Source organism: Anarrhichthys ocellatus, unplaced genomic scaffold, assembly GCF_004355925.1.
Source record: "Anarrhichthys ocellatus isolate YVR2014 unplaced genomic scaffold, GSC_Weel_1.0 scaffold24, whole genome shotgun sequence".
Taxonomy (NCBI): domain Eukaryota; kingdom Metazoa; phylum Chordata; class Actinopteri; order Perciformes; family Anarhichadidae; genus Anarrhichthys; species Anarrhichthys ocellatus.
Window position 1 is genome coordinate 3599749 of NW_022280054.1, and position 11400 is coordinate 3611148.

General features: G+C 39.0%; 1 protein-coding gene across 1 annotated transcript; it reads left to right on the forward strand.

Moving 5' to 3' along the window:
• The first annotated feature begins 698 nt into the window (after positions 1-698).
• On the forward strand, positions 699-8843 carry LOC116391055 (solute carrier family 13 member 2-like). Its single transcript, XM_031861289.1, has 13 exons — positions 699-935; positions 3469-3597; positions 3692-3828; positions 4204-4445; positions 4544-4588; positions 4998-5190; positions 5728-5850; positions 5947-6156; positions 6439-6533; positions 7560-7675; positions 7772-7933; positions 8091-8228; positions 8544-8843. Exons 1-13 carry the CDS (start codon positions 834-836, stop codon positions 8670-8672), a joined length of 1821 nt encoding a protein of 606 aa, XP_031717149.1. The 5' UTR covers positions 699-833; the 3' UTR covers positions 8673-8843.
• Positions 8844-11400: the final 2557 nt, after the last annotated feature.

The following is an 11400-nucleotide window of genomic DNA, read 5'->3' on the forward strand; positions in this document are numbered from 1 at the left end:
CTCTTTGATCCTCTGACTTCAACCCTAAACGTCCAGTTTGTCCAAGCATTAAGCAGTGTTCACATGTTACACCCAAGTAAACACACTTATTTGTTTGTCATGTTTACACATTTTTTTTAAAATGAGTTGTGTCTTTAAAATCATTCTCTAACACTATTTCCCCCCCGAAGTCTCTAAGAGGATTATGTACAACTAAGTGCAAACTTGAATTACAAATGGTTTACTTCTCTTTTTTTTTTTTTTTGTTTTTTTTTTAAATCTGAAAGTATTTGTTCCTCAAGTAACCGTCAAGGACTTCGAACGTAATTCAATAGAAACTCAAGGTTGCCTCAAGCAATAAAACATCCATCATCGTACTCTCTTGCAAAACCTTTTAACCTTTTCACTTCACACACACGGTGGGAGGATTATCTGGTTTGTCTGCATTTCAGCCACTGGCAGGCTTTTCAGAGGACTCACAACACTGTGTTTTTTAAGTTACGCCCACACAACTTATTTACAAGGCTATCAACACTCTTATCAAATGGAACTTTGTTTTTTATAGATTGCTCTTTCCTCTTCAAGACATTGACAACACATGCCATTTCAGACATCCCCCCCCCTCCTCCCCCCCCAAACACAGGGAAACAACACACCCAGGACATGCAGGGCCCTCACTCTAATAGTTAATTTTTAATTGTTTTTCAGGGTGGCAGACTTTACACACAGCCATATATATACTGTGGCTTTCTGTTACTGTCTCTTAGTTAGCACAGTAGGGTGGTGTTGCTAATTATTTTTTTCTCTTGACTCTTCAATACTTTGGATGTCCGTCACACCTTGTGGATTGTATCATGGCTGGGTTTCTTAGATGGTTGTGGAGGTATAGGAATTACATTGTGATAGTCCTGACACCTCTTTTACTTCTGCCTCTGCCCCTTGCCAGCCCGACCCCGGTAAGAAAACAACCATGTGTATAAGTTTTTCCTGTCGTAGAACGTATCTGCAGAAATATTTGACTTCAGACCTGCGGAATAGAGATGGCTTGTCTAATTGCATAATGTATATTAGTCCGAAGCTATGCAATATAATACATTCAGCCCTTAAATGTTGCTTATTTTGTATGTATATCTATATCGATTAAATTATGTTTTTCTGATGTTGAGGTGCTTCGTTGTAAATTCTCAACGCTTCTCCCAAAACCTTAGCGATGACGAGGTTAGCAAGAAAGCCAGTGAAGTGCAGCTCGCATTCCTTCAAATCAAAGCAAGTGTAGCTTCAAAATGCAAACTATTGTAGAATATGTTCAATTAAAGGCAGAGTGCAACTTTCTCCTCTCCATCTGTACTGATGGACACATGGTGCAGTTTATTCATCAACTGTGGAGCTACTGATTGAGAGCCATGCTGGAGATGGAGTAAATAACTAACGTGTTGTAATATTGTTGCCATTTGAGTTAAACTAGCTTGATATGATAGATTATTTTTCGTAGATCACAAATCGCTTCCAACGTCCTTCAACCACACTCGCTGCACATTCAGCGTTAACGGCTTAAAAGCTGATCCGACTAATTTAGATTAAATGACGGGTCTGTCCTGCCATTTACCAAAAACATAATCACAAGTCAAACATCAAAGAACAGATCTGATAGGACTTCACAGGTTTATCATCATATCTAAACTTTGGCCCAAAGGTGTTCTGATAACAAGATTAATGAACTACCTCGATGGTCATTAAGGCTGATGCATCAATACCACAGATGCCCAACGAAACAACACTCAGTTCCAGATTCAGATACTTTTACTTCTATTGTAGCAACATTAATTTCAATGCTTAAAATCAAAGAACAATGTGATTATTAGGAGTAAGTAATGTAAAGGTCACAGCGCCCTGACTTTAGATACGACTCTGTTGTAAAAATGCACGATACATAAGGAAAGTGGCAGAAGAGATTGTCTTTGTGGAGGAGGTAGATATCAGAGAGAGGTGCTATTTGAAGTAGAGATATGTTTAAGTGTTAATGAGGCAAATAAGGGCTGACCATGACTAATGCAATGAAAGTAAGGAGTCAGAAGAGCGAAGAATAGAGGCTCATTAAACAAACACTAGAAACAGAGTTCAGGTCTTAGACAGTGACGTGTACAGTAGGGGGGTTACTCATATTGTTGGGTATTCTGGAGACAACAGTGACTAAAGCTTGGATCTTTGAGTGAGTTTTTTATGCTCTCTGAAAGATGTATCATCAAACATATTATACGGTGTTTTCAAATGCATATAACATGCAATTCACTTGAGCGGTTGTATTAGTAGAATTTAACTCAGAAAATGATTATACTATCAAATGAAAATCAATTTTCTGCTATCTTTTTTCCCCCTCAAATTTAATCATTCAATCCACAAAGTATTTTTGAGAGAGAGAGAGAGAGTTCCTATGTTTCTGTATCCAAATCTGTGGCCACATTTTGGGAAACTATTGCAATAAAATGAAAATGATAATCAAAAGGGATGAAAGACCTCAGTCTGGAAGGACATTTGTTGCTTTACATTGTCTTCCTAGCTGCAACATGGCCAGGAGAGGCCCCCGTCATTGACCCTTTGTACCATGTAATCTTTGTCTATGATATATTGAAAAGTGGGATCATGTTCAGGGTCTCAATCTGTCCCATTTAATCAAAGACTACAACCTCTGTTCCTATTCAGCTTGTCACAATTCCTGTACATTTTAAAAGAGATGAGCATTATTATAGCAAACTATAACACCGTCACACTGTTGTTGTTTGGTTACATCTTTGCACTACTGTTTAGTTTAGTTAGTTAGTTAATTTATTGTTATTCTATTTATATCTGTTGTATATATTGTGCATTTGATATTTAAGATTTTTTATCTGTTATTTTATTTACCTGTACCATAATTGCTGCTGTAGCAAAAACATTTCCCCTCGCGGGATTAATAAAGTAACTATCTATTTTATGGCTTTGTTTCTGGTTCAGCTGTTGTAAATGGAACATACAGCGAAACAAGCAACTAAGCACAAGGAACTCAATTCATTTCCTTATTGCTTGACTTTTGTCAGCAGTTATTTGATGTTTGGTTTGGTTCCGGACAACTACACAGACAAAAGCAAGAGTTTACTGTGTGTGAATAATAAATTTATAATGTAATTGTTTTATGACTAGCTGCAAAGTTTCAACACCAAGGACATATATGTAGCATTTCCTTGTTTAAAGGAAGTTGTTCAATGTTTACTACAGATATCAGAGAATGATTAACCACGCTAACTGAACTACAGTAAGTTAGCCAAGGTTAAGAAGTTTATGGTGTGTTGTGGTTCCCTCACAGGCTTTAACGGGATTCTCTCTCTTGAGTAGACATCACTTGTACACAATTATCGAGTGCATTTGACCACTTATGTAATTTATGTGTAACATACAGTGTATATACTGTGTATTAAGGCTGTTAAGGAACATATTCCTTGTCTGTCATTACAGGAGGCAAAATGTGGCTACGTAATAATCCTCATGGCGCTGTACTGGTGTACAGAGTGCATCCCTCTGGCTGTGACCGCCCTGCTGCCTGTTATTCTCTTCCCCATGATGGGCGTCATGGAATCAAACGAGGTATTTCCATCTGTTTACTGCACACACACATTTTAATAAACCACTTTGAATTAGTTTGACTGGGATTTGGGTTTCTTTTTCTTCTCTCATCCAGGTTTGTATTCAGTACCTGAAAGATTCCAACATGCTCTTTATTGGTGGGCTGCTGGTGGCCATCGCTGTCGAGCACTGGAACCTGCACCGGAGGATCGCCCTTCAAGTGCTGCTTGTTGTGGGGGTGAAGCCATCTCTGTGAGACTTTTAAATACTACAAACTGTAGCTACAATATAAAGTGTGTGGAAGAACTTGACTGGCCTGCACAGAGCCCTGACCTGAACCCCATCCAGCACCTTTGGGATTCAGTGGTAGCCCGACAATCAGCCAGGTCTTATCGTCCAGAATCAGTGGTCGACCATAGTAATACTCTTGTGGCTGATTGGGAGCAAATCCCTGCAGCCAGGTACCAAATGTTGTAGAAAGCCTTCCCAGAAGAGTGGAGGCCGTTTTATAATGTAATTTTTGAGTCCACATACTTTTGGCCATATCATGTATATCATTTATCTTCTGTTTCTCTTCACATGCCGTCTTCAACTTCCATCTAATCATTTGTTTTGCGTCCTCCCCAGCCTGATGATCGGTTTCATGGGCACCACGGCCTTTCTGTCCATGTGGATCAGTAACACGGCCTCCACGGCCATGATGCTGCCCATCGCCAACGCTGTGCTGCAGCAGCTGTGTGACACAGAAGCCAACGCTGAAGAGAGGGATTATAACCGGTCTGCTGCGATGGATGGTCAGGATAACCAGGCATTGGAGATGGGTGACACCAAAGAGAGCCAAGAGCTTCGACAAAGGGCCATCGACATGGGTGTGTATGACGGCCTTTTTTAATGTTCTTTAAACTTTTCCTTTTTACATGTTGAAGACTATTTTGTTTTTTACTGTTGTTCTAATGATGTTTTGCAGATAACGATGACCACAAATACATGAAGGAAAATTACATTATATCAAGTAGGTGTTTTTTTAAAACTTTGTCTTTGAAGTTAGACCCTTGTTTGAAAAAGATTAATAAACGGTCAAAACAGAGTATACACATTGATTAATAATAGTGCAACAGTACAGGCAAAATGCATTCCTGCTCTGGTTTGTATCAAGTTTCAAAAACTTATCCTAAACTATGAAAAGTGCTTGTCCTCTTTATAGAATTTGTATTTGTCAGGAAGTTTGGTTTAGTCACCCAAGATGTTACCTGCTGCCTTAGTGAAGATATGTGTCAAACTAAACTTTCACAGAGCTCTTGAAATCCAACTTTGTTAACTGTGTTAAACAATTACAGCAACTGGTAAAACATGGAAGCCCAAACAGTAAATGTATGTTGCATTCAAGACACAATAATTAAGATGTCTTTTCAATGCTGAAGGTCTGGACTCTGCCCCCCCAGAGGTCTGTGACAGGAGTCCAGAGGCCGAGCTGTGCAGACTGAAGAGGGAGAAGAAGTATTTGAACCTGACGAAAGGCATGAGCCTTAGTGTTTGTTACGCAGCGAGCATCGGTGGGACGGCCACCCTCACTGGAACCACACCCAATGTCATCCTCAAAGGCCAGATTGATGAGTACGACCTGCACAAATGAAAAAAAAAACACACGACACTCATGAGCAAGTTTCCTGGATACAGATTAACTCTCTGGTCCTGAACTCTTATCTGTGAAAACACACCAAGATACCCAGTTCTAACTTCCTTTACTCGTAGTCTGGTGGGCCAGATCTATTGCCACCAATATTCATTCACAACTACAGTAGTAGGCTGTTTCTCTGGTCAACATACTTAAGGTTTTGTTAACATTTTACTCACAGCTTGCATTATTGAGATCTAGGCATGTGGTAACACCAGTTAACCACAGTGTCTGTTAGTCTGTTCGGCAAATGGGCTTGACAAGTTTTAAACAAGGCTCTAGTTTTACTTATTATTGTTGTTACGATTTTTAGAATATAAAAAAAGAAGATTTGAGCACACTCATGTGTAGGATCATTCTGATGAGGGATGGCCAAAAAAAGAAAAACACCCCGGTTGTACAAAACTAAAAAATTGCTGGCAGTTGTAGGCTTGCATGTTTTTGTGATCTCAATGTTTTCTTTTCATCATCAACAGACTCTTCCCAGATAACGGAGGCGTAATCAACTTTGCAAGCTGGTTTGGCTTCTCCTTCCCCAACATGGTGCTAATGCTCGTCTTGTCTTGGTTGTGGCTGCAGTTCATGTTTCTGGGCTTCAAGTAAGTAATAGACTAGTGTCATACTCTGGTGTGATATCTTATGACTACATCCAGATTATTAAAGCATTATTTATTTTTAACGTTATGTTATTCCAGCTTTAAAGAGTCCTTTGGATGTGGCACAAAGAAAGAAGGTGACAGAGAGGCATACCAGGTAATCAAAGATGAGTACAACAAGTTGGGCAGGATGTGCTTCGCTGAGGGTTGTGTACTGACTATCTTCACGTTGCTGGTTCTTCTGTGGTTCACCAGAGAGCCTGGGTTCATACCCGGCTGGGCCACTGTGCTCTTCAACAAAGACAAAACGTGAGTATAATAGCTCTTTGTCGTACAGCTTTTCATGACTCCTCAGTGAGAAAGTGAAGGGGTGAACAGTTAACCAGGCGCTAGTCCAGTATAGGAGGAGATAATAAGGGTCTACTTTTTATTTTTAATCAATCACTGAACTTGGGTTTTCGTGGTTAGCGAAGTCTGCAGATGTTTTATCTTTGTCTTTGAATCACTACACTAGCCTCACGATAGTAGCCTGAGTATTTTCGCAATGTTAATACATGAAATGCAGACACTTCAAATGTGTTTTCTCATCAGGTACGTCACAGATGGCACCGTGGCCATATTAATGTCATCACTCTTCTTCTGCATCCCGTCCAAATTACCCAGATGCTGCGGGAGGTCCGAGGATGGTAAGACAGCTGGCATGTTTCAAATTTTGCTTAAGAAACGGGTGCATTTGTATACATATCTTATTATAAAAAGGTGAATAAATTGACTTTTTTGAGGATCACATCAAAGGGTAATTAAATCGTAGGTCAACAGGTATTTTCACGTTTATGGCGTCATTTGTTGAGAGACATTGATAAAATAGTGATGAGAAAATGTATAAATCATGTTTTAAGAGGAATGAAGCAAGAGGGCATAAACGTGATCTCTTTTAGGCCCTATCTGCACGTCTGGACAGAACAATTTGAAGAGTTCATTCACTGTTGCATCACATTTTATATTTGCGGTTTAGTTTGTCACATGAAGATAGGAGTGCAGTTTTATGAGCATGTTTGTCCTCTATCTGTACTATAACAACCTAAGATACAGTCAATAACCTTTACTGCCCGTGAAAACTCATCTAGCTGATTCAGCGCTTTTCCGACAAACGTTTTCCCTACTCCTTCCTGAATTGTAGCCTGATAGCCACAAGGTCAAGCCTGTACAACAGTACATGCTTTGCTGTTCCTTAGACAAATTACTTTTTTATCAATGACATTTTTTTTCCCCCTTGGTAACTTAAGTTAAGCGTGTCTTGCTCTTGCCTACAAGCAACAACTTCTTAAGTACCCGTCAAAAAGTGGAAAAGCAATGTGTTTTGAACACAGAGAAGTGACACAATGATTAACACACACTTAAAAGGAAAAGGTTTAAAAGCTGTGAGGCAGACTTTGAGGTGCCATAGTCCGTTAGAAAAGGGAGAACATTAGTTTGAGAGTGAATCCACTTACAACATTGCATTTTTATTATGATTTTGATGACTTCCCTATTCATCCCATTTACTTTTTATCTTTACAGACGCATTCATAATCACAGCATCTTATCGGTACACAATAAAAGCTTGTTTTTTCTAAAGTTGGTTAAGATATATCATTGTTTATGACTGCCCTAACCAATAGTTGAAAAGACACTGTCCCCTCTAAAGATTGCCTTTTTTCTCCTCGTAAAAGGTGCTCCTGCTGAAGCCCCTTCACCTCTGCTTAGTTGGGACGTCGTCCATGAAAAGATGCCTTGGAACATCCTTTTGCTTCTGGGAGGAGGTTTTGCATTGGCACACGGAAGTGAGGTAACGCAGTTGATCCTCGAGTTCACCTCTTTCTAAAGATAATCTTTTCTTTAAATGTTTGGACGCTAATGTGTGTTTTTCCACCTTGCAAAAAAGAAATCTGGACTTTCGATGTGGCTGGGGGAGAGTCTCATACCGTTGCAGAGCATCCCTCCTTTTGCCATCTCCATCCTGCTGTCTCTGCTGGTGGCAATGTTCACTGAATGCTCCAGCAACACTGCCACCACCACACTCTTTCTGCCTATACTGGCTTCTATGGTGAGACAGGACGTCATCCTCTCTCAATCTTTAAAAGAATACTTAAAACAAATAACAGATTCTACAAATAAACTGCTGTTCCTCATCAACAATGAAGCCTTGAAAGATTTATATCAACAAGTGTTTGAATGTCCCTTTTTTAATTGGTTTAATCCAGGCAACTGCTATCAAGATACACCCACTGTACGTCATGTTTCCCTGCACCATCTCGGCCTCGCTGGCTTTCATGCTGCCCGTAGCCACTCCACCCAACGCCATCGCCTTCTCCTACGGCAACCTTAAAGTCATGGACATGGTAAGACCTTTTAGTAAAGTTAGACCTCATAAGGGCGCATGTTGACATTCATGCAGTGTTTTGGATAAAGGCTCATATCTAGTTTTCGGATAAACGTCTTATAATCATTAATCCTTATATCTGATGATTATCATCTATTTGCACACGCACAATATCCTTAATATTACCATGGAACATAAGCTCTGGCAGACTGAGCACCAAATGCAGTGTGTATATTGACAAATTCATATCCATACCTGTTCTGATGGCGTGTTGACAAAACACTGTATCCAAATATAGTAGTTTTATGTTGTATTGTTTTTCTGATTGTTTCAGGCCAGAGCTGGATTCGTTCTGAACTTTGTTGGAGTCATAACCATCAACATTGCCATTAACACGTGGGGCATGCCCATGTTCCAGCTGGATACTTTTCCCAGTTGGGCTAATGCCACCAAAGCTCCTTGAATGTGAACTCAGGAAAATGGACACGGAGAAATTGGGGGAGATTCACAATATCTGCGTATTGATTAGGATTGGAGGACTGGAGGATTGGAGGACTGGGCTGGCAAGATGACTTATTATTTTTATATACTCCAGCCAGTACAGCTTGATGTGCATTGAGGCCTGTACTTGAGACGGGTTATTCAAATTATAACCTCCCTCACATTGTGATACTCATCAGAAACCAGCTGGACATGCTGACTGGAAACATTGGAGCACCTTTTGTTGATGTTTTGACTGAACTTGAGTGACTTTAGTTCATATAGATAAATAATCTCCTAGACTCTCAACCAAGCACAGGGGCGTCGTTAGGCTGAAGCCCCCCTAAAATGTTCTTCAGCCCCCCCAAATAATTTGTCATTATTGGCTTTAAAAAAAAATATATATTTTTATTTTGGTGATGTCATTAAATTAAACTATTGTTTCTGACATGGACAAGTTATTTATAACTCTAACATGCTACATATGTGCGTGCGTTCTGGTTTGTATGTTTTCTCTGCCTTCAAATTACAATCCAACAGCCTATCATCATACTTAACGATATAAACCCCGGGCACTAGGATCTTGGGGAGGCTGCTGCGCTGGCTTTCTCACTCTGCCAAGTAACGTCTCTCGTCAACGACAGCCAGGATTATAGCCAAGGAGTTTAGCTCAAAGTAAATGATGCACGGAGTGAAATTGTGAGTACAGGTAGTTACATAATGTGGCTATCTGTAGTTGTTAATGATTGTTACCTGCTTAAATTTAGGTTTACTTGAGGCAAATGAAAGGGAATATTGTAGTGGGCTATTTTTTTTATCTGCCTCTAATGCTATCCTGCTCTAGTCCTATAGTGTTTTTCTCTGTACATTGCAATCCTAGTTTGACTTGATTATAGTGAATGCATTGGCTGCCTTCCATTTCAGCCCATCATACAATATTTATCATTCGATAAGTACTTGAAATGTGTTTTTTTATTTTTGTTATTCATGTTTTTTTTTCCATTGAATGGTATATTTGACATTGAACTAGTTCATCTTTATCTCAGTGATAGTGTCCAAATGAGCATAAAATATCACTGGTATGTAAAAACTACACGGACAACAAAATAGATGTAAATGTTGATCAAAATCTTATTCCCTTCTGCTCATAATATAACAAGTAAACAAGCAGGAAGATTATTTCTCTCTCTTTATTTGAGAAAAGTTCATATTTGTGTTGTCAAATTTCACTATGACCCTGAAATTCTGTCTCTTATGTTATCATATACTGAATGCAAGCAAAACTACAGAGCAAAATCACACTCTTTCTGATTGAACCAATCTATGAACTGTCTGAAACAATGGATTTTTCGCGGCCCCTGTCAACAACAGAATATTCAGCTTCCAGGAAAATAAATCTTTGGAATAGAGATTCTACAGGATCAAGGGCTCACTGTAGTTTTTGAGACTGTTATGACTGTTATATGTAATTTAATGATGGGATCAAATCTCATTACATCCATAGGATTAGGATCAGGGGGTCCTCAATTGATTTAAAGAGCGCAAAGAGCACAGAAGGCAAATCTCTTCAAAGGGTCAATGTGGGAGAAATGCAAAATGATGGGAGGTAAGAGAAATCAACTATAGGAAACTGATTGAAAACATTTCCTTGAACCTTTTGACAGAGGTCTGTATAACTGCTGTATGTGAAGAGCAAAGGGGATTTTAAAATGGGGAAACTACAGTACACATAGGTCAAAAGCATAAACAGTTGGGAAATCCAAAACATTTTTGTTTAATCTAGCGACCATTCTTCTGGCGAAGACTGAAAGACGGCATCATTCAGAGGGAAAAACTATCACTCTTGTTGAATCGGTGCTCACAGTAATGGAAGGTAATGAAGGTGCGATGGATGCTTGTTATCAGAGGTAAGACAATATCATTATGTTGGGACATCTTCTGTCTTCGTATTTTGATCCCTTTTGATCTTTTCCCAATCACAAATAGAAAAACTGCATTCAGAATGGGAAATGCTGCAGTACATTTTCTGTTTAAAAGCTCAGATGAATTGTCAGTATTTGGGATAATTCTCAGGTTACTGACCATGTGCAAGATTCTGTTCTCAATTATCATAAGCTCTGGAGAGCTTTACCACTTGACTGAACATATAGCATTTCTGAACACGCTATTTTTAATATGGCACCTGAATCAGCAATGATATGGTAATAGTGACTATAAAAGACAACTGCACATTTTAGCTATGAAGTATCCTTGGGACAAATTAATTGTGGAATTTATATAACCTTATACTAAAGCAAAAATGTGAAGTATTCAGTGATAAATCTCGCTGCCACAGGGACTCAATGTTTTCCTCCAGGTTTTCAAAAGACACCCATAAAACACCATTTATATAGAATTAGATTTTCCTTTACTTCATATTATACGCGCCTTCTGATTTACAATTATTTCTTTATTAGAGAAACTTATTAGAATTGTTATAAAACTAAAATGTTATTTTTTTAAATGAACCATAAAGTAACAAACTTGTTGCTTCATGCTTTTAATTTGCTAGAACAGACGAGCTAAGATGTTGGTCCCTGTAATGTTTATAAACTTAGTTCAGAATGTATTATAACAATCTGACAAAACGGAGCTGTGAGAAATCCTGCCTTCAGGAAGGTTACTCTGTTCAGTGTCTGTTGACTATTAGAACGGTTTTGAGACTGCAGTTT

Bases quoted from the DNA above. Each gene is read 5' to 3' on its own strand.
- LOC116391055 (XM_031861289.1), top strand. From the start codon at position 834: ATGGCTGGGTTTCTTAGATGGTTGTGGAGGTATAGGAATTACATTGTG. The intron at 3,598-3,691 runs GTATTTCCATCT...TCTCTCATCCAG, and splicing joins GCGTCATGGAATCAAACGAG to GTTTGTATTCAGTACCTGAA. The intron at 5,191-5,727 runs GTACGACCTGCA...CATCATCAACAG, and splicing joins CTCAAAGGCCAGATTGATGA to ACTCTTCCCAGATAACGGAG.